The following is a 27,035-nucleotide window of genomic DNA, read 5'->3' on the forward strand; positions in this document are numbered from 1 at the left end:
GGCTCCCATCTCTCCATCTCCTAAACATGACTGCCCTCTACTGGTGTACTACAGTTATTTAGAAGTTCCAACTGAGGTACTTGTTTGAATGTTGAATGACACCCATAACAGTACTGTACTTTGTAGAGTCACTTTGGTAACACTCTACCCCCCTGCCTTTTTCTTTTGTTATAGAATAATATATACAATAAATATAAAATAAAATAACAAGATTACAAAATATGGTAAAATTGCCTGGCCTACATTACATCAATATTATTGGTAAATATTGAGAAACTAACTCAAAATTGCCATACAGTAAATTCAATATTCTCTAAGAACTAGTCTTGGCTATGCACCAGAACAAGAATGATACAACAAAAAAATAAACATTTACCACCACATATTTTCTTTAACTAGATAATGACTCTTATAAGATATTAAAATAAATTACATATTTGGTTTTGTATCCTGAAACATTTGTTCGTACTGCATCAGCTGATAAGCCGTCTCATGCCATCATTTAGTGCCTATGGAACCAAGAAAAGGTAGAACCAAGTGCTCTTTTGGTCTTTTTTCAATACTTGCAGTCTTTACCACATGACAGATTTAGACTGAAGTCATCTTAAATCAACCTCCCTGCACAAAAACTACCAGATAAGGTCATGCAATTTTCCCTGAAAACACCACATTGACCTTCAACTGCACAAAACCTACTTATAACACTATATTAAATCCTGCCAATACACACACCACACACACACACAGCTTTAGGTCCAGTGGCCATACCCCAGAGCCCTCCCAAGTAGCCTTCCACTGTGAAATGTAAACAGTGCTTCCTGAGTGTGTGTGTGTGTGTGTGAGAGAGAGAGAGAGAGAGAGAGAGAGAGAGAGAGAGAGAGAGAGAGAGAGAGAGCGAGAGAGAGAGAGAGAGAGAGAGAGAGAGAGAGAGAGAGAGAGAGAGAGAGAGAGGAGAGAGAGAGAGAGAGAGAGAGAGAGAGAGAGAGAGAGAGAGAGAGAGAGAGAATGGGCCCATACAGAGTTTGCTAGCCCAGCTGTCCCTGCCATAACCCAAGACTTGAGAGGCAGCACAAGCTCCGCAAGACACAAGCTGGAGGGCCACTGTATTCTATCACCTCCTCCCCCCAGGCCTTCTACCCAGCCCCTAGCTACCTTCCTTCCCTTTGTTCAGACTTCAGGGCAGACGTCGTCAAGCTGAGCACACAAACGAACGCATATGAATGTCTGCTCTCATCTTCATCAGGCCCCCCTCGGCCAACACACATCACATTTACTACGGCTATTTACCAAATTACATTTCACTTTCGTTTGTCCTCTTACTCCCCTTCTACGTTCCACACAAGATCTGGGAGCAGGGAATTAACCTAAAAGCACAAACTGCTACTCATCTTTACATGGGGGTGGCTGTGGAAATGTACTGATACAAAGGACAATTGCAAGATAAGAAAAAGAAGTCTCATTCAATTTGATAAAATCTTTCTTTGGAAAGTAAATACTGTAAAATGTAATTAGAGTTTTTGTGATCTCAAATAAAACACTTGCCCCTTCAATTACTTCAAAACGCTCTCCTTTGGATTCACTGTTATTTCATTTATTTTATCATTGCATATGTATTTGGCACCACACTACAGGAGGGGATTTTAACATGTTACCCTGGACTGACTCTTAAACTTGATAACCACCATCACTGTGTCTTTCCTAAACACGATGCTTTGTCTAACCAGTTCCATTAACTCATTCTAGAAGTCTTTCATTCTGCCAACCACCAATCAGCCCTGATAGGTAATATGCTGCAGTGATGCAGATGCTGGCAGTGAGGATGACTGTTCAAAGAGTGAAGTCATAGTTACACTTCTCCCTTGTGTGAGTAATTGTTTGTGTGTTTCAACTGCATACTCACATTTCTTGCATCCATAGAGTGGAAACATGTCCGAACAGGCTTTTTTCTTTGCTTCTGAACACCACCCTTAAAAAAAGTCCCTTTTAAAACACACACAGACGCCGCCCAAATTCCAGTTGTGAGAGGTGCTGAAAAGATTTGGGTTTCAGTGTGATAAACTTAAGAGGACATTGTAAGACAAACAAAGCGCCCTCTCATTCTGAGAGAATATATGGGGTCCTTGTTAACAGGTGTGCAACACCACTCTATACTATAGATGGAAATCTAGAGGTACTTAGCCATGGACCTAGCCCCCATTTGTTTTACTGGAGCAAGTGACTTGCGAAGAAGATTTTCTGTTAACTAGTTCTTTATACGCTTTGTGTGTAGTTTGGTCCTTTAACTTTCGCCCAAACACACACAATTTGTCTTAAGGATTATTTAAGTGATTAACAATGACTGATAGAGGATTCAGCAACCAGAACAAACTCAATAGAAATCACTGACAGAGGCGGTGGCTTAAATTTTACGTTTCATCAAACTGGCAAAGGTTCATCATTGACTAACTATGTGTCTGGGCACCCTAACCGTGAGAACTGTCCAAAACAGTAGGCACATTTCATGTGAGCATTATACAAAAACTCCCCGGCCTTCACAATAGTGCTCCACCTCTCTGTTTGCTCAAAGCACGAGAGGTGCAAGAAAAGCTGTGGGTCTGGGTGTGGGAGAGCCTGAATGACATGGCGTTGATGCTGCCGCTGTTCGCTGACCCTCGAAATGCAAGCACAGACCCCAGTGTGAAGTGTCTTTGTGTTGGCAGATCCCAAAGTAGCAGGGAACCAGCAGAGGGGGGGGGGGGGGGGGGGGGAAGTACCAGCCGGGGGAGGGGGGAGGGGTTCAACACTCTTCTCTAGCAGGACGCATGCTCCATAGGAAGATTAAGAATACTTTATTATAATAGATAATTTGCATACCTCCCGAGGGCGTTAACCTTTGACACCTCTCTAGCACCACTGACAAACTGACAACAGAAACCGCCTCACTCAATATCAGAACCTTTCAATACATGAAGCAGATCTTGCAGACAGAAGAGTGTAAATAACTAGAAGCCTTTTATGAATACTCAGATGCAATGTTCTCCATGTGCATTGAATGTCCACATTTTCAAGTTAATCAATATCTTCATTTTTTCCAAATGATTTTGAAGCCTCTCATTGAAACATCCCAGCTGTTCGCACCCAGGCTCTGTCGCAACCAGCCGCGACTGGGAGGTCCGTGGGACGACGCACAATTGGCCCAGCGTCATCCGGGTTAGGGAGGGCTTGGCCGGTAGGGATATCCTTGTCTCATCGCGCACCAGCGACTCCTGTGGCGGTCCGTGCGCTAACCAAGGTTGCCAGGTGCACGGTGTTTCCTCCGACACATTGTTGCGGCTGGCTTCCGGGTTGGATGCGCGCTACAACGGGAGTTGTAGTGATGAGACAAGATAGTAGCTACTAAAACAATCGGATACCATGAAATTGGGGAGAAAAAGGGATAACAAAAATAAAATAAAGAAATAAATTATTCTCACTTCATGTTCTATCAAGTGTTTATGGCTTGATTTTATTAGGACCTCATTTTGGACTAATCTTCCAAGAGTCCCTAACAAGCTTTAAAATGCTATTTACATTTTCAGAAATAACACACTGTTACAAACAACAGATATATCACACTGACAAAAACGTAATATATACAAAAGTAGATAAGAAAATAATCTAAACTATAATAATGATAAATACTCTGACAGTCTGAAAAGACACATAAGTTCAGTCATCTACCAGAGTCACACATGACATCACAATGTCACGGCTGTCGTAAAAACGGGACCAAGGCGCAGCGGATGTTGAGTTCCACATATTTAATTCAAAGAGAAACTTAAACAGAACAAAATATATAAATAAACGATCAGCTAAACGTGACTACGTGGTGCACATGCACAAACACAAAACAATATCCCACAAACACAGATGGGAAAAATAGCTACTTAAATATGATCCCCAATTAGAGACAACGATTACCAGCTGCCTCTAATTGGGAATCATTCAAAACACCAACACAGAAAATATAAACTACAACACAACATATAAATTATAAACTAGAATACCCCCTAGTCACACCCTGACCTGCTACACCATAGAGAAACAAGGGCTCTCTATGGTCAGGGTGTGACTCACAATCTATTGTTTGTTGGTCCTAAAATATTGCTTGCATGGTTTTATTGAAAGATTTCTGGTTTGCTCAGATAAACTTTTATATTTTTTTATTGCTCTGAAACTAAATGCTAATTTGCCTATTTATTTTCATTGCTAGGGTAAGACATAGATGGTGGGGATCTTGTTCCTAGTGTTGACTGAATATCTGTCTCATACCAATTGAATCATGTTGTGAATGGAGTTTGGTCTTTTTAAACGGTGTACATAATGTAAGCATGTTTTTTTCAATTATCTTATCGATTGCTGACCACCCAAGAACATTGTCCATGACTACAACAGAATAATCATATATCCAGCTTAGAACAATCCTTGCTGCTTTGTTCTGTGCGATCTGCAGCCTCCTTATCTCACTTTCTGATGCTTCCCCCAGACCACAGAACAGCACATTAGTTCACCTGACTCCAAATTGATGCTTGGTTTCTTTGCCTGAGAGTTTTTCCCAGTAGATACTTAGCCATCCTTCTGACTATGCACGTTGTCTTAATCATTTTTGGTGCGTTGTGACAGAGAATGAATCATGTTAGAAATGCATTCTGGTGTATTGACTGAAAGTCTGCATTCTTCAAGCAGAGTCCAAAAGGCACAATTACAGTGTTTTCAGAAACTATTTAAACCCCTTCCATTTTTCCAGATTTTGTTACTTTACAGCATTATGTAAATAAGGTATTTGTTTTTTATGTTTTATACATTTGCAAAAAATTCTTAAAATCTGTTTTTGCTTTATCATTATGGGGTATTGTGTGTAGATTGATGCAGATTAATATTTTTTTAATCTATTTTAGAATAAGTATTCAAACCCTTTGCTATGAGAGTCGAAATTGAGCTCAGGTGCATCCTGTTTCCATTGATCATCCTTCAGATGTTTGTACAACTTGCTTGAGAGGATCTGCAGAGAAGAATGGGAGAAACTCCCCAAATACAGGTGTGCCAAGCTTGTAGTGTCATACCCAAGAAGACTCGAGGCTGTAATCGCTGCCAAAGGTGATTCAACAAAGTACTGAGTAAAGGGTCTGAATACTTATGTAAATGTAATATTTCTGTTTATTTTTTTCATTTGCAAAAAACAATCTAAAAACCTGTTTTTGCTTTGTCATTATGGGGCATTGGGTGTAGATTGATGAAGGAACATTTTAATTTAATCAATTTTAGAATAAGGCTGAAACGTAACAACATTTTTTTAAAGGAAACGGTTCTGAATAGTTTCCGAATGCACTGTATAGTCCAAAGTGTACTTTACTTGTTAACACATTTTTAACCAACATCGTTCCTTCTGTCTGTTGTATGATTATTGTCCATGTATGGTAACATAAGACAAGACAATGTCTGTCCTCTTCAGTAGATTTTTCTGTGTCTTTGTGAGGACGGCTGTCTATGTTTGGCTCTCAGCTCAAGGGGCTCTCCTGTCCAAGTACACGAATCCTCACAAAGAGGACTTGACACTGAAATTCCTTCAGATGAGAGTTGCTAGGTGATGCCATTGTTTATGCCTTTTTTGTGTCCCCATATTCATACCCAAATTCTAAAGTTCTTTATGAAGACCATCTCATTAGTAGTCACATATTCATACCAGCCCACCCCTCCACTTGACCCCTCCCTTTCCTAGGGTGGGAAAGACCTGTTTTAAATAAGATGGTTTGTGGAAGATGCTTCCAGCTACTTGTAAGACTGTCCAACAAGATAAAGACTCTAGCTTGCTCATTTTTCAGAATCTTAACACCTCAAGATGACCACAAGTAACAACCACTGGTTTCTTGACTCTAATTTTCTCTCTTACCGAAGTAGTACTAGTAGTAGGTGAGAAGAAAAAATTTCACATTATAAATCATGTTATTACTATTGATAAGGATATAAGAATATAATACAGATATAATCCATATTCAATGAACTATTCTGGGGCAGGGGACGAGGTGTGTGTGTATGTGTGAGCGTGTGTATGTACGCGCGTGCTCACGTGTGTGTGGTGTTGTGAAAGAAATGTACAAATAGACATAGTACAATATTGCACATTTTTTCTAAAAGCTAAATACTAGGGGGATAGCCTACAGTCGTTTCACTGAATGTACATCCTCACTGCACAGGTAGTATAATCTTATGATTTGACCCCACCTCTACCGCATACCATATATGGATTGTGCCCACATTCCAAAGGCGGAGCTCATCATGCCACCTGTTTTTCTATGGAACTTTCGGCTGAAACGAAGGGCGGTTGACACCGGTAGTGCTCACAGAAGTTCGGCGATATTACGAGATCAGATCAGAGAGGAATTGCCGTCAAAAGTTTTAAAAAAAATGGATTTCCGTCGTGTTACTTTTGATTCTTTGTTTTTGTATGTATTTATTACCCATATATTTATTACTCTTCACGCGAAAGAACGTACGTACTCTATTTTTCGTTCTAAAATGCGATTGTAAAGAGCCTTGCTTTGTGTTTTATGAGTTGGGGGATTGGGCTGTGACATGGTATTCTTGAAGTTTTGTAATATTCTTGCGATATTGTCTATATTACAGTGTTATACAGTCTTTTTAAACAGTCTTTTTCCTCCAATATTTATATTTTCTGTTCAATGTATTGCTTTTTCTATGATATTGTTGGCTATCTTTGCTACTTTAAACATGCAATAATAATACTTTTCATTATTCTTAATTTATACAACTTGGTAATGGTGGTATTTGATCATGATTTAAAGGAAGGAATTTTACTTCACAAAGAGGACTTGACACTGAAATTCCTTCAGATGAGAGTTGCTAGGTTGTTCATTCAAAGTTTTTAGTTTCAGTATCGGAGTGGACAGGGTCTTGTACTGAAGGGAGAAGGGATGGGAGTGTAGGCTGTGATTGACTTGCATGGGTTCTTAGAGATGTTCCCAACAATTTTCACTCCCTTTATCATGCTATTTAACTTCCCATATTTTCCTCTGCCTTTTTCATGCAAACACGGGAGTTGAAGGACATAGTAATTCATAGTTTACTTAAATAGACATGGCTTACTTGATCAGATTTGTCATGCCAGGGCATGTCCTCTTGAAAGCCGTGGATGACGTTATATTGGGCCTATTTGGTGAATCTAGGCCTGGCAATTTCTAGCAGGCTACTTTAATAATTGTTGGCTCAGAGAAACAAAGTAACTTTTATAATCCAGTTTACTTGTAGAGTACATCGCTTATTACACATGTTCAATTTCTTATAACACATAAGAAGTTATGCCTATTATTTTCTAACGAAACAGCTCCTCAAATGAATTAAGAATGTTTACTAATATTGCTTTAAAATTATCTCTGTAGAGGTGCTGCTGGATATGAAAGCTTCGGGAGGCGAGTTGGGATGGTTGACCTGGCCATATGAAGAAGGGGTGAGTAGTAACCATAGCATATAGTGAGAAAATATAAGGATTGCAGTAGTCTAACCAGATGGATGGTCTACACATGATACACCAGATGGTGTGAACAGTAGGCTAGATGTCACACAAGGTAGATTCCAAGCCACATTTTGAATTGCACATTTTTGAAAGGTCACATGCAAGACATTCTCTCCGCTCTCATTCCTTCAGAACAGTTTTCTGTGAAAGATGGAATGAGTAGCAGCTCACAAAGTTTTGGCAAAGCTAGCCTACACTGGTTTTAGAGCAACCCTTTCATAATACAACTATAAATGTCATAAAATGTCAGCGTTAGAGCTGCATCTGAATTTACAGGACAAACGTACATTTTCTAACTGAAAATAGCCAACAGGTTGTCATCATTCCAACAATATTCCCCCAAAAACTTTTTGTTGTTGTTGCTGTGGTAATATAAATTTGGGAGGTTCCTGTCAGACAAACTGGAACACAAGACTGATGGAAGGAGAAAGGAAGGGAGACTGGTTGGAGGGGGAGAGAGGCATTCCTCTATCTATAGTAGTGTGGTTGACGGTCTTAAAAAAGCAACAGGACGTGGTCAGCGTCAGTGCGCTAACTGCTGTTCTTTTGTTACCGTGAAGTTTACAGATGCATTGCATTCTCTACGTATTGGGTAGGATTCCCCCCTATTTTATGATGTTTGGTCTATTCTCATCAAACTTCCTCAAACTTATGAAACACATTTACATCTGACTTTGGAGTGGATGTTTTAATAATGCACTTTCTTCTTGATCTATATCTATCTTCTCTTCCTTCTCACACTCATCCTTCTCACACTTGGAATAAAGCACTCACTGTGTATGGTCCAATGAAATATGCCTTTATGGAAGCCATCTGAGGGGTTAAATGATTTCATGATGGTTATTCTTTTACAGCCCTGTGCTTAATTAATGGATTCCTTAAATCCTGCTACCAGGCAAGCATTTCCTTATTTTCCCTCTCTTAAAACAGACTTAATCACAGCCAATATTGCTGCCATGTCTTTTCCATGAACTTGTAAAAAAACCTTTTACTGCCATAATGCTTGGTATTCCACAAAAGTATTTGTTTTAGTGTTAGTCTGTGTCACACAGGCACCCACGTCAGTTCGTGGAAACCACACACGCAGTGAGCATTCCACGCGTCCAGACCAAATCCTTCCCTGGCGTGTGGAAGAAAAGTAGCAGGAAAGCTTGAGCAGTTTATAGGCTTCTCAGCAGACAGACAGGTTGTTTCATCAATAAAACAGCAACTGATCCTTGACGAGAACATAATCCCCTTAATCTTATGCTCATTCTCTTAAAACCCTCTCTCTCCTTCCTTCACTTGTTGTGTCTTGCCCTGTACATTGTGTTAAACTAAACCTCTGTTCTCTCTCTGTTTCAGTGGGAGATAGTCCAGACAGTGGTGAATGGCTCCCTCCTCTACACTTACAGTGTGTGTAACATCGACGCGGGTGAGCAGGACAACTGGCTCCGAACCACCTTCATCCAAGGACGCCCAGGGACCACCCGCGTCTCTGTGGAGCTGCACTTCGTTGTGCGGGACTGCAACACCTTCGACGGCACCTCGCTCGCCTGCAAAGAGACCTTCAACCTGCACATGTTCGAGGCCGATGCCGACGTGGGCACCAGCTTCCATAAGGGCCAGTTCCGCAAAGTGGCCACCATCGCGTCGGATGAAATCACGCGGGGCCGCGGTGTGCTGAAGGTAAACGTGGAGACACGGACAGTGGGCCCTCTATCCAGGAAGGGCTTCTACTTGGCCTTCCAGGACATGGGAGCGTGTGTGGCACTGCTCTCTGTGAGGGTGTACTACAAGACTTGTCCGTCCACCGTGCAGAGCCTGGCCGCCTTCCCAGAGACGGTAACAGATGCCCTGAGGGAGGTGGAGGGAACATGTGTGCAGAACGCCGTGAGCCAGGCCACCCCACGCATCTACTGCACCGCTGAGGGAGAGTGGGTGGTGCCCGTGGGACAGTGCCAATGCCGCGGAGGCTATGAAGTTGTTGGAGACTCCTGCCAAGGTAAGACTACAGCCAGGCTTCACGTAATGCATCTCCCTGCACACCCCAACCATACCTGTTGTAATGTTGGGTGTTAGTTTTCAACAGCAGCTGTATTTACAGAAGTGCAAGGACTAACCACCACACTGGCTGGGTTTTTAGAAATGACTGCACACTGTGCACAAGAATGTGAATTGTGATTTAAAACATCACAGAGACATGAATGTTAATTTGGATTTCAAACACCTCACAGACATGAATGTTAATTGTGATTTAAAACATCTCAGAGACATGAATGTTAATTGGGATTTCAAACACCTCACATACATGAATGTTAATTGTGATTTAAAACATCTCAGAGACATGAATGTTAATTTGGATTTCAAACACCTCACAGACATGAATGTTAATTTGGATTTCAAACACCTCACAGACATGAATGTTAATTGTGATTTAAAACATCTCAGAGACATGAATGTTAATTGGGATTTCAAACACCTCACAGACATGAATGTTAATTGGGATTTCAAACACCTCACAGACATGAATGTTAATTGGGATTTCAAACACCTCACAGACATGAATGTTAATTGGGATTTCAAACACCTCACAGACATGAATGTTAATTGGGATTTCAAACACCTCACAGACATGAATGTTAATTGGGATTTCAAACACCTCACAGACATGAATGTTAATTGGGATTTCAAACACCTCACAGACATGAATGTTAATTGGGATTTCAAACACCTCACAGACATGAATGTTAATTGGGATTTCAAACACCTCACAGACATGAATGTTAATTGGGATTTCAAACACCTCACAGACATGAATGTTAATTGGGATTTCAAACACCTCACAGACATGAATGTTAATTGGGATTTCAAACACCTCACAGACATGAATGTTAATTGTGATTTCAAACACCTCACAGACATGAATGTTAATTGTGATTTCAAACACCTCACAGACATGAATGTTAATTGGGATTTCAAACACCTCACAGACATGAATGTTAATTGGGATTTCAAACACCTCACAGACATGAATGTTAATTGGGATTTCAAACACCTCACAGACATGAATGTTAATTGGGATTTCAAACACCTCACAGACATGAATGTTAATTGGGATTTCAAACACCTCACAGACAAAAATAAAAGCAGGTCAGGTGTAGAATGATATACAGGAATGAATTTAGACAAAACAGTGTGAGGTATTTGGACATGTTTTTGTTTGTTTTGACAGCAATGCCAAGAGATGTTTAGGATTGTAACACTATTTCCAAACATGATATGGGAGAGGGACTGCATGTGGGAGAATGTGGCAGAGGTACAAGGCAAAGGGGAATTTTGGGGAAGTTTTGACTGCTGTAAAGAGCACTCCTGGTCATGAATCATTCTACCTGGCCAACATTTTCTTTCCACTGTGTTTGTCTCTCAGGACGTAGAAATGGGGTGGGGTGAGGAGGATACTGTTTTATGGACAATGAAAATTGTACGAGGGAAATCTGTTGTAGACTATAGGGGCATGAGGTGTAAAAGTTTGTAGTTTAAGTAGGAATGGTGTTTAAGAATGTTCAAATGCATATAATCCGGATACATCTGTTTGTTTGAGGCAAGGGGACTGGTAGAGAGGCATTTGGTTTTTTAATGTTGTATATGAGAAACACTGAGAGTACGCCTAGATGGAACACATTGCAGTAATGAATTGAAATGTAAATGATTGTTTGCTCACATTGTTTGTATGAAAGTTGCCATGTCTTTGGTATTCCGGGGTGTGGTGTGATGAGCTATCAGGAGGAAACTGGAAAGGAGGGGGAGAGGGAGGGAGGAACATTACATTACTTTATGCTCAGTGAACTGGGGATTTCTGAAAGGAATTCGTTCACCCTCACGTCCCCTCCCGTACTGATTGGCTAAGGAGAGCCATGTGACTTGATGTGCCAGCTGAAGAGTACCTGAGCAGTGTGTCTTCTCCACACAGCTATTTGTGTGCGTCCATAGCCATGGCTGAGGTGAACCACAGATTACAGGGACTGTGCCGTCACGCCCATCTCAGTCAGGAAGGTTATACTGAGTCAGTCTGTGGTTTATGACGGGACAAGAGGCTCCCTTGTTGAAGCCAGAGATCCCGGTCACCTTGGGTGGTATAATTACTTGGATTGTATCCCTTTGACTCCCTATTACAGTAAAATATAGCCAATAGGCTAGGCAACCAGGTTAGCTCATAGATAAGGGATCATCAACTAACTGAACAAAATATAAACGTAACATGTACAGTGTTGGTCCCATGTTTCATGAACTGAAATAAAAGATCCCAGACATTTTTCTATACGCACAAAAAGCTTATTTCTCAAAAATATTGTGCGCAAATTTGTTAACATCCCTGTTAGTGAGCATTTATCCTTTGCCAAGATAATCCATCCACCTGACAGGTGTGGCATATCAAGAAGCTGATTAAACAGCAAGATCAATACACAGGTGCACCTTGTACTGGGGACAATAAAAGGACACTCTAAAATTTGCAGTTTTGTCACACAACACAATGCCATATATGTCTCAAGTTTTGAGGGAGTGTGGATTTGGCATACTGAGTACAGGAATGTCCACCAGAGCTGTTGCCAGAGAATTTAATGTTAATTTCTCTACCATAAGCCGCCTCCAACGTCATTTTAGAGAATTTAATGACCCCAAGCATACAGCCAATGCAATGCTGAAATGGTTTCAGAACAAGAATGTGAAAGTCCCTTTGTGGCCCAGCCAAAGCCCAGACTAGAATTGAAAATCTGTGGAAAGACTTGAAGATTAGGGTTTACCGCCGCTCCCCATCTAACTTATGAAAGCTTAAAATCCCCAAATCCAGATGTGTCTCTTGTGGATACAGACATACCCAAGACGACTCAAAGCTGTAATCGCCGACAAAGGTGCTTCTACAATGTATTGACTCAGGGGTGTGAATACTTATGTAAATGAGACATTTATGTATTTCATTTTCAAAAACATTTCTAAAATATCTAAAAACTGGGGGCCAAACCCGGCCCGCAGGCCACCAGTTAGGGAACCCTGTCATAGATTGTTATGTTGTTACCGTACTACATTAAAGATACATTTACATTTATCTTAACATTGAGAAAGTATTCCACCATACCATAGCTCCAAGCCTGAGGAAGGGTAACCTGAAGGGTCTGATAGTTCCAGGCGAAGGGGAAGGCCAAGGAATGTTCCATGTCCAGGACCGCTGTCAGTGCTGCTGTGAATCGCATTACAAGAGACATGCCAAACAGAAGATGTATTTAAAAAATACATTATTGATGCAATTTCAAGGTTGTTTGAGTTTCTTTGTGCATTATCACATTTGCTTGAGATGATTTTACTGCAACACTGCTCACTGCATCTAAGCTTGTTGACATAGGCATTTCAAAGAGCTGTCAGTCAAGGTGAGCTCATGAATATAAGCTCTCCGCCACTCAGCCTGTCTTTTCAAACTTCCTGATAGTAAGCCATGAGAGAGAAATGCCTTTTTACCTCAAATATTTCAGCATTTCTACCCCCAAAAAATATTATGGGTGATATTTTAGTCACTCAAAAGGCCATTTTACATGGGAATGACTGTTCGGGACCTTTAAAAAATATTTTCACAGTTGAATTCGGAAGTTTACATACACCTTAGCCAAATACATTTAAACTCAGTTTTTTCACAATTCCTGACATTTAATCCTAGTAAAAATTCCCTGTCTTAGGTCAGTTAGGATCACCACTTCATTTTAAGAATGTGAAATGTCAGAATAATAGTAGAGAGAATTATCACATTCCCAGTGGGTCAGAAGTTTACATACACTCAATTAGTATTTGGTAGCATTGCCTTTAAATTGTTTAACTTGGGTCAAACGTTTCAGGTAGCCTTCCACAAGCTTCCCACAATAAGTTGGGTGAATTTTGGCTCATTCCTCCTGACAGAGCTGGTGTAATTGAGCCAGATTTGTAGGCCTCCTTGCTCGCACATGCTTTTTCAGTTCTGCCCACACATTTTCTATGGATTGAGGTCAGGGCTTTGTGATGGCCACTCCAACACCTTGACTTTATTGTCCTTAAGCCATTTTGCCACAACTTTGGAAGTATGCTTGGCGTCATTGTCCATTTGGAAGACCCATTTGTGACCAAGCTTTAACTTCCTGACTGATGTATTGAGATGATGCTTCAATAAATCCACATTTCCCTCCTCATGATGCCATCTATTTTGTGAAGTGCACCAGTTTCTCCTGCAGCAAAGCACCCCCACAACATGATGCTGCCACCCCTGTGCTTCACGGTTGGGATAGTGTTCTTCGGCTTGCAAGCCTCCCCCTTTTTCCTCCAAACATAATGATGGTCATTATGGCCAAACAGTTCTATTTTTGTTTCATCAGACCAGAGGACATTTTTCCAAAAAGTACTATCTTTGTCCCTATGTGCAGATGCGAACCATAGTCTAGTTTTTTTATGGCGGTTTTGGAGCAGTGTCTTCTTCCCTGCAGAGCGGCCTTTCAGGTTATGTCGATATAGGACTGGTTTTACTGTGGATATAGATACTTTTTTACCTGTTTCCTCCAGCATCTTCACAAGGTCCTTTGCTGTTGTTCTGGGATTGATTTGCACTTTTCGCACCAAAGTACATTCATCTCTAGGAGACAGGACACGTCTCCTTCTGAGTGGTATGACGGCTTCGTGGTCCCATGGTGTTTATACTTGCGTACTATTGTTTGTACAGATGAACGTGGTACCTTCAGGCATTTGGAAATTGCTCCCAAAGATGAACCAGACTTGTGGAGGTCTATAATCTTTTGATTTTTCCATGATGTCAAGCAAAGAGGCACTGAGTTTGAAGCTAGGCCTTGAAATACATCCACAGGTACACCTCCAATTGACTCAAACGATGTCAATTAGGTCATCAGAAGCTTCTAAAGCCATGACATCATTTTCTGGAATTTTCCAAGCTGTTTAAAGGCACAGTCAACTTAGTGTATGTAAACTTCTGACTTACTGGAATTGTGATACAGTGAAATAAACAATTGTTGGAAAAAACAAAGTAGATGTCCTAGCCGACTTGCCAAAACTATAGTTTGTTAACAAGACGTTTGTGGAGTGGTTTAAAAACTAATTTCAATGACTTCAACCAAAGTGTATGTAAACTTCCAACTTCAACTGTATATATATATATATATATATATATATATATATATATATATATATATATATATATATATATATATATTAAAAGAGGACAAAGACAGAAAAGACCCAAACAGGCTTGACATGACAAACTTGTTCAGTTCATTATTATACTAATTTATAATACTGAGTCATATCCTAATTCTCTGTGCAGTCAAGCAGAAACACATTCCTGTCAATGGCAAGGGATTTATGTCTCTAAAGGTCCAGAGAATATGTTCTGGGAACGAGGAAGTAAAGGGGAAGGTTGGGCCAGGATGACTCAAATAAGATGGTTGTTCGTGACTCAGTATGAAGTCATTAGGGAGGGTAGTTGGTGGTTAGTGGACAGTTGGCGGGCGCATGAGAGGTTGGTCAGTTAGATGTGTGGAACTGCCAGGAACTTGATTCATTTAGGCAAGGGGCGGTAGGTAGCCTAGTGGTTAGAGCGTTGGACTAGTAACGGAAAGGTTGCAAGATCAAATCCCCAAGGTAAAAATCTGGTGTTCTACCTCTGAACAAGGCAGTTAACTTAACCCACTGTTCCTAGGCCATCATTGAAAATAAGAATTTGTTCTTAACTGACTTGCCTAGTTAAATGAAGGTTAAAAAAAAATTGTCAAGAGGATTAGTGTGGAGCAAAAGGACAGCTGTTTGCGAATGATATGCCACATGCAATGAGCTCCTTGTTCCCACTCATTAGAACAATGGGCTGACACAGAGATCAAAACATAGATGAGATTAACAGATACATTACTGCCTCCACCACTCCATTCATAAAGAGCACCGCCGTGTCCAAAGGAACTGACCAGGACAATGTGAGCCATTATTTCAGGTCCCACTTTCAGTCAGATATTTTTTTTTATTTCCTTAGTTTGTAAGAAAATTCAATTCATCAATAACAAACAACCACATTAATGTGTAATAATTCTGTCAAATTAATTTTTTTAGTCTTGTAAAGTTTCACTCACTGAGATTCAAACATTCTCAGAGTGATCTTGAAAGAGTGCTGTCACTGATATATGCAGCGCACATTCCACCATTTTAGGGCTCTAATGAATAAACACAACATATTTATGGAACCACTCAGTCCAATCCCAGTCACAATAGATGAATAGGGGTAGGGGTGCTTTGATACTTGGCAGGAGTCCTGCTGCTCCTTCTCCAGATGAAACAGGCTAGCCCCCTTTTCTTATGCGTTCGTAGCACTATACACCCCTACACTCCCAGAGTGATTCCCCAGAGAGAACTTCTGTTGGTACTTGCAACCCTAACCCATCCCCCATCCATCTATTCTTCTCAATCCCCCCTACTCAAACTCAAAACTCATCTCCATTGTTCTATTGTGGGGCTGGATGTTACGCAGAGGTCCTTCTGCCATGGTGGTTAAGTCACTGGCAGATCCCTCTTGTCCATCACAGGTCACCCTCTTCACTATAGAGGCCTGATGAAAGACTTATCCCCTGGGGAGACATTAGAATAAAGGGTGAGAGAGAGGAGATCGCTTCTTAAAGTAAACATTCACATCGATTCTCCTAAAAAATGTGTATTGATTTAGGCTCCAACAACACGGTTGGTCAACAACATCTCCCCTTTAGCAGTTCTACTTCCTCCAGACTTCCTCTCCCTTGCTCCATCCTTGCATGTTGTCATTTGTCACCGGAGGAAGGAAGGAAGTACAGTTTCAGACTTGCAATCCCTGCATCCTGGTTTCTGTCCAATACAAACACACACACACACACACACACACACACACACACACACACACACACACACACACACACACACACACACACTTCCGGAATGGAAGGTAAATTTTTTCTTCATATCCTACAGGTCAGTTGAATATCTTCAGCAGTAACCATTTTGCTGTTTCCGTTAGGCTCCTCAGACAATACCCACACCAGCATTCACAGTGCTGATGTTGGAGTTCAAAGGGAACGGTTGTACAGAGTGAACATCTGCTATGTTGAGTGTTTCCGTGGCATCCGGTTGACTGTCAGTGCAACTTGAGAATGGAACTTGAGGCGCAAAGGACAAGTGGAGGCAAATCGTCCGGAAAATCCCATTCCATTCTGTTAAAATACAAAGCCTCAGTGATTACAGTTTAACCACAGCCTGAGTTTCCTGTCAAGCCCCAGGGGACTGACAGAGATATCTTTTTAATGTATTGTAACTCAATCACACACTCTTTCCCTTGTGTACGTGTGGATACTAATAATACTATAACTAATAAGCATCCTCCTGTTTCTTTCAGCGTGTACGCCAGGCTCCTTTAAAGACTCTGTGTCCAGTGAGTCCTGTGAGGTTTGTCCTGAGAATACTGAGCCATCCACAGCCGGCGCCCTCCTGTGTCCATGTATGGAGGGATTCTACCGCTCCCCATCAGACCCTCTTATGTCAGCCTGCTCTGGTAAGAACAATGGCCAGATAGTCAGCTACAGCCAGGCCTATCACTAACAAAGGATTAGCCAATTCTACAGCCATTCCTTATTTTATCCTGTGTCCTCATAGGCTATACTGTCTTTATGTCATCATCATTGTTGATAGAGGGATCTGAGCGTTCTTCATCTGGTGTATTAACATTTGGAATGTCTCACAATAACTCCTTTAGCCCCACCCAGCGCCCCTCGTGACCTGGCCTCCACCACTCTGTCAGCGGACGGCAGGCTGCAGCTGTCCTGGAGCCCCCCACTGGTGACAGGAGGCCGCCGGGACATCTGCTACAGCGTGGTGTGTGAGCGCTGCACCGGGGCCCTGTGTGTGCCCTGTGGGGAGAAGGTCCGCTTCCAGCCCGACCCCACGGACCTCCAGGACACCATGGTGACTGTTAGCCAGTTGGAGCCCCACCTCAACTACACGTTCACTGTAGAGGCCCGCAGCGGAGTGTCTCAGTACAGCAGCCAGAGACCCAGCAGCACCATCACCACCGCTCTGCACTTCACTGATCCCCCCAAGGTGACGTCCATCCGTCTGGAGGAGCGGAGCCCCACCAGCCTGTCTCTGTCCTGGGCTCTGTCCAGCCGAGCACCATCCCATATCACCCACCGCTACGAACTCATGTACCGCAGGAAGGTAAGACAGACAACTACACTCCTCCCTCTCTCTTCTCTCCATGTCAGTCACACATTAAACACAACATATATATATATATAATAGTATTAGTATATCTCTATAGTGAATCCCCTCTCAGTGCTCCTCTCTCTCCCTGTCCCATGCAGGAGGACGACAGTGAGCGTGATGTCACCACATACACAGTCCTGGTTCTGGACAAGAGTACGGTGCAGATCAGTGACCTCTCCCCTGACACGGCCTACGTGTTCAGAGTTCAGGCTCTCAGCCCTGAGGGAAACCCAGGGGGATACAGCATGAAGCATGTGTTCAAAACCTTGCCCATTGGTAAGTGTGGCCCTAGAGACACCACACTGTTTGTCTCTAATATCCAGGCAAGACGTTTTAAAATGTGAGTGTATTGTGATCTCACTGTGTTGTCTGTGGTTGTGTTTCAGCAGAGTCTCAGGTCCAGAACTACACAGGGGTTATGGGAGCTGTAGTAGGAGGAGGAATCATGCTGCTCGTCGTTGTAGTCCTTCTACTGCTGCACAAACGGTTAGAACACACTAATTCTATCATATCCCTCTGTCCTAAGATGTAGTTCACATTTGGTATTTCATTACATTTCCATTTCAGTAATTTAGCAGATGCTCTTATCCAGAGTGACTTACAGTTAGTGCATTCATCTTAAGATAACTATGTGGGACAACCACATACTGTATCTCAGTCATAGTGAGTAAATGTTTTTCTTAATAAGCTGATTGAGAATGTAATGCCATGTCATCTCTAAGAGGGTTTTTATCAGTAACAGCCAGAGTAGCTGTTAAAAACTGTAACTGTAGCTGACTGGGTCTGTGGCTGAAGATGATCCTGCCCTTACTGATATGACAGCCTGTCTGTATATACGAGTATAGGACGAGTCAACAACATTATCTGGATATGAGTTAACAGAATATGAACGTTTAAAAGTGAGATGTTCACTGGGCAGTTTAATGATACCTTACATAATAAGAATGTCTTAACATTGCATATTGTCTGGCCAATCATAATAGTGACTTTGCTTCCTAACAGGAGAAAGAACTACCGTCATAGACAGGGATCAGAGGACCCCTACTTCTTCAGCACAGGTAGGAATCACAGCATCCAAGAAATACACTGCATGACCAAAAGTATGTGGACACAGGCTCGTCGAACATCTCATTCCAAAATCATGGGCATTAATATGGAGTTGGTCCCCCCTTTGCTGCTATAACAGCCTATACTCTTCTGAGAAGGCTTTCCACTAGATGTTGGAACATTGCTGCTGGGACTTGCTTCCAATCTGCCACAAGAGCATTATTGAGTTTGGGCACTGATGTTGGGCGATTAGGTTGGGCTCGCAGTCGGCGTTCCAATTCATCCGAAAGGTGTTCGATGGGGTTGAGGTCAGGGCTTTGAGCAGGCCAGTCAAGTTTCACACCAATCTCAACAAACCATTTCTGTATGGACCTCGCTTTGTGCACGGGGGGCATTGTCATGCTGAAAGAGGAAAGGGCTTTCCCCAAACTGTTGCAACAAAGTTGGAAGCACAGAATCGTCTAGAATGTATGCTGTAGCGTTAAAATGTCCCTTCACTGGAATTAAGTGGACTAGCCTGAACCATGAAAAATAGCCCCAGGCCATTATTCCTCCTCCACCAAACTTTACAGTTGGAACTTTGCATTGGGGCAGGTAGCATTCTCCTGGCATCCGCTAAACGCAGATTCGTCCATTGGACTGCCAGATGATTTATCACTCCAGAGCACGAGTTTCCACTGCTCCAGAGTCCAATGGCGGTGGAGAAATTTGACTAAGTGACTTGTTGGAAAGGTGGCCTATGACGGTGCCACGTTGAAAGTCACTGAGCTCTTCAGTAAGGCCATTCTACTGCCAATGTTTGTCTATGGACATTGAATTGCTGTGTGCTCGATTTTATGCACCTGTCAGCAACGAGTGTGGCTGAAATAGCAAAATCCACTAATTTTAAGTGGTGTCCACATACTTTTGTATATACAGTGCCTTGCGAAAGTATTCGGCCCCCTTGAACTTTGCCACATTTCAGGCTTCAAACATAAAGATATAAAACTGTATTTTTTTGTGAAGAATCAACAACAAGTGGGACACAATCATGAAGTGGAACGACATTTATTGGATATTTCAAACTTTTTTAACAAATCAAAAACTGAAAAATTGGGCGTGCAAAATTATTTAGCCCCCTTAAGTTAATACTTTGTAGCACCACCTTTTGCTGCGATTACAGATGTAAGTCGCTTGGGGTATGTCTCTATCAGTTTTGCACATCGAGAGACTGACATTTTTTCCCATTCCTCCTTGCAAAACAGCTCGAGCTCAGTGAGGTTGGATGGAGAGCATTTGTGAACAGCAGTTTTCAGTTCTTTCCACAGATCCACAGGTCTAGACTTTGACTTGGCCATTCTAACACCTGGATATGTTTATTTTTGAACCATTCCATTGTAGATTTTGCTTTATGTTTTGGATTATTGTCTTGTTGGAAGACAAATCTCCGTCCCAGTCTCAGGTCTTTTGCAGACTCCATCAGGTTTTCTTCCAGAATGGTCCTGTATTTGGCTCCATCCATCTTCCCATCCATTTTAACCATCTTCCCTGTCCCTGCTGAAGAAAAGCAGGCCCAAACCATGATGCTGCCACCACCATGTTTGACAGTGGGGATGGTGTGTTCAGCTGTGTTGCTTTTACGCCAAACATAACGTTTTGCATTGTTCCCAAAAAGTTCAATTTTGGTTTCATCTGACCAGAGCACCTTCTTCCACATGTTTGGTGTGTCTCCCAGGTGGCTTGTGGCAAACTTTAAAACGACACTTTTTATGGATATCTTTAAGAAATGGCTTTCTTCTTGCCACTCTTCCTTAAAGGCCAGATTTGTGCAATATACGACTGATTGTTGTCCTATGGACAGAGTCTCCCACCTCAGCTGTAGATCTCTGCAGTTCATCCAGAGTGATCATGGGCCTCTTGGCTGCATCTCTGATCAGTCTCCTCCTTGTATGAGCTGAAAGTTTAGAGGGACGGCCAGATCTTGGTAGATTTGCAGTGGTCTGATACTCCTTCCATTTCAATATTATCGCTTGCACAGTGCTCCTTGGGATGTTTAAAGCTTGGAAAATCTTTTTGTATCCAAATCCGGCTTTAAACTTCTTCACAACAGTATCTCGGACCTGCCTGGTGTGTTCCTTGTTCTTCATGATGCTCTGCGCTTTTAACGGACCTCTGAGACTATCACAGTGCAGGTGCATTTATACGGAGACTTGATTACACACAGGTGGATTGTATTTATCATCATTAGTCATTTAGGTCAACATTGGATCATTCAGAGATCCTCACTGAACTTCTGGAGAGAGTTTGCTGCACTGAAAGTAAAGGGGCTGAATAATTTTGCACGCCCAATTTTTCAGTTTTTGATTTGTTAAAAAAGGTTTGAAATATCCAATAAATGTCGTTCCACTTCATGATTGTGTCCCACTTGTTGTTGATTCTTCACAAAAAAATATGGTTTTATATCTTTATGTTTGAAGCCTGAAATGTGGCAAAAGGTCGCAAAGTTCAAGGGGGCCGAATACTTTCGCAAGGCACTGTATAGTCAAATTCCCTCTATTGGAACAGCGATGTGCATTACCAAAGAGATTATCTCCCATCTTCAATCTCCTCCTCAGATCAACTGAAGCCCCTGAAGACCTACGTTGATCCACACATGTACGAGGACCCCAACACTGCTATCCTGAAGTTTGCCAGCGAGATTCATCCCAGTCTTGTCACTAAGCAAAAAGCCATCGGAGCAGGTAAATGTCAAACTAGTTTACAGTAATATTTTGAACAAATCTCATCGATCCTCTCCCCCAAGAAGAATGCTATGAATTCATATTATTCTCTGTGTGTTTCTGTTTCACAGGAGAGTTTGGGGAAGTGTACCGTGGTGTGATGAAGGCTCCAAGGAGAGGAGAGGTAGCGGTAGCCATCAAGACATTGAAGCCAGGCTACACAGAGAAGCAGAAGCAGGATTTCCTTAGTGAAGCCAGCATCATGGGCCAGTTCTCCCACCAGAACATCATCCGCCTGGAGGGAGTCATCACCAAGTGTGAGTTTCTTCTCTCAGACACTGTGTCTCAAATGACAGCCTCTACTGATTCACTGAATAGTCATTTATTGTCAGGTGTGTGCGTACTGGTAGAAAAGTAAGGTGCAGGAGAGCAGAGAGCTGTGAACAGGCGCACACTTTATTGAGTCAGGAGAAACCAACAGACGGACGCAACTGCGTCAAAACCTCCAGCCCATAGGCAAAAGTGTAAAACGCGCCAAACAGTCACAATAATTTATGTTTAACAATAAACATCTTTGTCAACAACACTGTATAAGCAAACCAGTCTGGCGCGTCAACAATTAACACGTAACACAAACAATTTCACACAAAGACATGAGGGGGAACAGAGGAACAAATACATGCAGTGTGATTGGGGAATGAAAACCAGGTGTACAAGACAAAACAAATGGATACATAAAAAATGGAACAGCGATGGCTAGAAAGCCGGTAACGTCGACTGCCGAACGCCGCCAGAACAAGGAGAGGAGCCGACTTCGGCCGAAGTCGTGACATTTATTAGTTATTATTAAGTTATTTACTTTATCTAGTAACATCCCCTATTTCCCATCCCCACCATACTGTGCCTCTTTTGTTGACATGAAGTACTACATTTGTACCTTTTTATAATTTTCTTCAAGCAGTCAAGCATGCCATGATTGTGACAGAATACATGGAGAATGGAGCGCTTGACAACTATCTAAAGGACCATGATGGGGAGATTTCCTCGTACCAGCTGGTGGGCATGCTGCGTGGCATCGCGGCCGGCATGAAGTACCTCTCTGACATGAGCTACGTGCACCGAGACCTGGCTGCCCGCAACGTTCTGGTCAACAGCAACCTGGAGTGCAAGGTGTCTGACTTCGGCCTGTCCCGCGTGCTGGAAGACGATCCTGAGGGCACCTACACCACCAGCGTGAGTCAAACATCCATTGTACTGATATTAATGTATGGAAAAAGTGGGGGTATTACTATGCACTCAGTATTCTTCCTATGTCTTTACTTATAATTGGTTACAAATGATTGGTGATGTTGACAGACACTCACTCCGCCTCCTAAACCTTTACATTAGTAATAGCCATGCCTCTAGTGAATACATTCCCTTCAGTCTCATTCTTATGATTAGTTATTGTTGCTGTTCCTTCAGGGAGGGAAGATCCCCATCCGCTGGACCGCCCCAGAGGCTATCGCCTACAGGAAGTTCACCTCGGCCAGCGACGTGTGGAGCTTCGGCATAGTCATGTGGGAAGTCATGGCCTTCGGAGAACGACCCTACTGGGACATGAGCAACCATGAGGTAGGCCCTACTGGGACAGGAGCAACCATGAGGTAGACCCTACTGGGACATGAGCAACAATGAGGTAGACCCTACTGGGACATGAGAAACCATGAGGTAGACCCTACTGGGACATGAGCAACCATGAGGTAGACCCTACTAGGACATGAGCAACCATGAAGTAGGCCCTACTGGGACATGAGAAACCATGAGGTAGACCCTACTGGGACAGGAGCAACCATGAGGTAGTCCTACTGGGACATGAGCAATAATGAGGTAGACCCTACTAGGACATGAGCAACCATGAGGTAGGCCCTACTGGGACATGAGCAACAATGAGGTAGACCCTACTGGGACATGAGAAACCATGAGGTAGACCCTACTGGGACATGAGCAACCATGAGGTAGACCCTTCTGGGACAGGAGCATCCATGAGGTAGTCCTACTGGGACATGAGAAACCATGAGGTAGGCCCTACTGGGACATGAGAAACCATGAGGTAGGCCCTACTGGGATATGAGCAAACATTACACTTCATCTGTCACATTTCCTTCACTCCCTTCCCTGTTTTATGGAAATAACAGAGCGCTGTAGGTCTGGGTAAACACAAGGCCTGTGATGCATCATCTCTGGGTATTTATCCTGGGTGGAGTGTTTAAAACAACCCACTAAGGGCCTCTTAAGTCAAAATAGTTCCCACAGTCCTCTTCACATAAAACTGTTAGTGCCCACATGCATTAACACAACACATAATCTTGGTCTAGATCATAAACACTAGCTCTGTGAGACATGGTCTAAACCCCGCTTCTTCCTCAGGTGATGAAGGCCATTAACGAGGCCTTCCGGCTGCCTGCACCCATGGACTGTCCATCCACCGTTTACCAGCTGATGCTGCAGTGTTGGCTGCAGGACCGCTCCAAACGACCTCGCTTCCCAGACATCGTCAACATCCTGGACAAACTGCTCCGGAGCCCAGAATCTCTGAAAACCATTGCTTACTTTGATCCCCGGTAAGATGTGAATTGAATGAAGCTGATTTCCCCTGGACTTGACAGTTGATTTTTTTTCAATCACATACTGTGAATATAGCATTTTCTTACCAATCTATTTCCCCGTTTTTTTCCATACAGTGTGTCCATCCGCCTCCCCAGCACCAGTGGCTGTGACGGCTCCCCCTTCAGGTCTGTGCCGGAATGGCTGGAGTCCATCAAGATGAGTCAGTACACTGAGAGCTTTGCCTGCGCTGGAATCACAACCATGGATCAGGTGCTATCCATGAGGCATGAGTAAGTACTACACACATACAGTAACCATGCACCAGCCTCACCACATTACATGAGCTTAGTAGGGACACTGCCACATTTGAAAAATACAGTAAGAGTATTCAGATCTTTGTTAAGCATTTGTTGTCCGGTATGCCACACTCTCATTCATGCTGCACTCATCAAATGCCCCTCCCTCATACCATTCCTCACTGCCCCACCCTATATAGCACCACTGGCTGTATCATGTCCAAGTAGGAAGTTTCAAATGCAATCCTATTTTATCATGTGCTACCTATTGGTTTGAATGTGAAACATTTTCCTAACAGCTCCTGTCTCTATCTTTCTTGTCTCTCAGGGACATCAGGAACATTGGCGTGCGGTTACCAGGTCACATGAAGAGAATCGCCTATAGCATCGTTGGACTTAAAGACCAGACCAGCTCACTCAGTGTTTGCAGTACAGTGTTTGCAGTGTGAGACCCCCAATTTGAGATTCCCCCAAAATAGGACTGCACTGACCACCTTATTCCACTGTCACATTGAATGGGGAAATGGAACAAGTTGGGTTGAACATGTAGTAATAATGGCTGAGCTATGCTGCTTTAGACTGGTCAGTGGCATGACTGAAGAGGACCTTGCCTGCCAGCCACTCAGAAAAGACGGGCACGTAAAACCATACATGTCAGTCCTCCATGACAAGAGACCCTGAGAGATGTGGTTAAAGGAGAAGTAATGCATCATATATAAATATATTTTCATATTATCAAGTATGGAAATATGATGTCAGATAGGAAACGACAGGCTTTGGATGAAGCTGTATGAGACCTGAGACCTTTTTTCTCAACTGGAAGTCTGAAAAACAAGACATTCTAAGGCACTTCAGGACTGGGTCTACCTCCTCCTCAAGCACTCACCTATTCCTCTAGTCACTTCTGGACTTATTCGTTTCAGGAAGATTTGAGGCTTTGACGTAACAGATAGATAGATGAGAATGCCAATCTACTCAAATGACAGGTTTATTGGTCTTCTGAATTATTCCAGTCAGGTCAAGAAGTCAAATACTTTTTCTTTCTTTTTGATTTTGTAGGTTCCATCCTGTCTGCAATCCACCTCATATACTTTTCTCTCATACATTTTGAAATAGTATTTTTCTTTAGTTTACAGTTCGTCTCCATCTACTCTTAGTGGTTCTTCCATTATTATTTAATATTTATTTCATATTTATTGTATTTTTTAAATTAATGACACTACTCTGGCACGTTTTTAGAAATGTAGTTTTCTGTTTCAATAAAATCATTGTTTCCTTGTAGCAGAAAGGAAACATAGCAGAAAACAATATCAACTACTGTACATTGTAGTTATACTATTTATTCACTGGATTCTCAACATTGCTCACTGTAATATCTACTGCTGTACATATCATTCTAGGTATATATATTTTGTGTAAATATGCACAGATTGCATTAGGATTACTAATACAATGTCGTTTGGGTTCACTGGATTCGTTCTGATATTTATGATTTCTTGTTTCTGATTATTATTTGTGTGCTTGTTTGACTTTTTGCATTGTTAAGGAGCTAGAAACAAGCATTTCAGCACATGAAACATTTCCATTTGATAAAAAAATACAGGCAAGAAAAAAATGTTTGATTGAAATAAACATTTTTGGGGGTATTTCCTTGACAACCACCCTCAAGTTAGCGATAAGCACAGTCAGCTTCGATGTCAGTTAGTGACTACCATTGCAGTCTGGAATGTTCCATCTCTACTCTACTGTACTTCATCACATATGTATCATCTGTTACTGAGCCCCTGCTAAATTCTTTCTCGCGCTATCTCGGGCTCAATATTAATTCCTCTTCAATTAATTGTTCACTTGCAATTTTGAGTAGGACAGTAATTACAATGTCTCTAAATGTAATATTGACACATCTATACTGAATAAAAATATAAACGCAACATGTAATGTGTTAGTTCCATGATTCAAAAGCTGAAATAAGAAACAAAAAGCTTATTTCTCTCAATGTGCACAAATTTGTTTACATTCCTGTTAGTGAGCATTTATCCTTTGTCAAGATAATCCAACCACTTGACAGGTGTGGCATATCAAGAAGCTGATTAAACAGCATGATCATTACACAGGTGCACCTTGTGCTGGGGACAATATAAGGCCACTAAAATGTGCAGTTGTGTCATTACACAATGCCAGATGTCTCAAGTTGAGGGAGCATGCAATTGCAATGCTGACTGCAGGAATGTCCACCAGAGCTGTTGCCAGAGAATTTAATGTTAATTTCTCTACCATAAGCTACCTCTGTCATTTTAGAAAATTTGGCAGTACGTCCAACCAGCCTCACAACCGCAGACCACGTGTAACCACACCAGCCCAGGACCTCCACATCCGGCTTCTTCACATGCATGATCATCAGATGGGGAGGGCAGGGTGACAAAATAATTAAATGTTCTTTTTGCACAGATATGAACGCGTTTCTCCTCCACATAGACGTTCTACTCAGTCCTTGTATGATTGTACAGTGAGATCAATGGAAGGTTGAGGCCATTGCTGCACCTCTGCCCAGTCATGCGAAATCCATAGATTTCGACC

General features: G+C 42.2%; 1 protein-coding gene across 2 annotated transcripts; it reads left to right on the forward strand.

Annotated features, from left to right (window-relative positions):
* The first annotated feature begins 6,286 nt into the window (after window positions 1-6,286).
* Window positions 6,287-26,521, forward strand: LOC110493270 (ephrin type-A receptor 2). Of its 2 annotated transcripts, none has more exons than XM_036950738.1 (15): window positions 6,287-6,508; window positions 7,416-7,483; window positions 8,894-9,533; window positions 16,962-17,117; window positions 17,319-17,779; window positions 17,926-18,103; window positions 18,217-18,313; window positions 18,830-18,885; window positions 21,469-21,594; window positions 21,705-21,890; window positions 22,535-22,806; window positions 23,038-23,187; window positions 23,983-24,176; window positions 24,297-24,452; window positions 24,787-26,521. In XM_036950738.1, exons 1-15 carry the CDS (start codon window positions 6,295-6,297, stop codon window positions 24,905-24,907), a joined length of 3,075 nt encoding a protein of 1,024 aa, XP_036806633.1. In that variant the 5' UTR covers window positions 6,287-6,294; the 3' UTR covers window positions 24,908-26,521. The 2 variants fall into 2 exon arrangements, with proteins under 2 accessions (XP_036806633.1, XP_036806632.1); XM_036950737.1 differs by having other exon boundaries at window positions 6,288-6,508; window positions 18,214-18,313.
* The last annotated feature ends 514 nt before the right edge of the window (window positions 26,522-27,035 follow it).

The sequence above is a fragment of the Oncorhynchus mykiss genome, chromosome 17 (assembly GCF_013265735.2).
Source record: "Oncorhynchus mykiss isolate Arlee chromosome 17, USDA_OmykA_1.1, whole genome shotgun sequence".
Lineage (NCBI taxonomy): Eukaryota > Metazoa > Chordata > Actinopteri > Salmoniformes > Salmonidae > Oncorhynchus > Oncorhynchus mykiss.

Excerpts from the sequence above, each read along its gene's own strand:
- LOC110493270 (XM_036950737.1), top strand. The coding sequence starts at position 6,295 with ATGCCACCTGTTTTTCTATGGAACTTTCGGCTGAAACGAAGGGCGGTT. Across the intron at positions 9,534-16,961 it reads TGTTGGAGACTCCTGCCAAG|CGTGTACGCCAGGCTCCTTT; the intron begins GTAAGACTACAG and ends TGTTTCTTTCAG. Across the intron at positions 21,891-22,534 it reads GGAGGGAGTCATCACCAAGT|TCAAGCATGCCATGATTGTG; the intron begins GTGAGTTTCTTC and ends TTCTTCAAGCAG.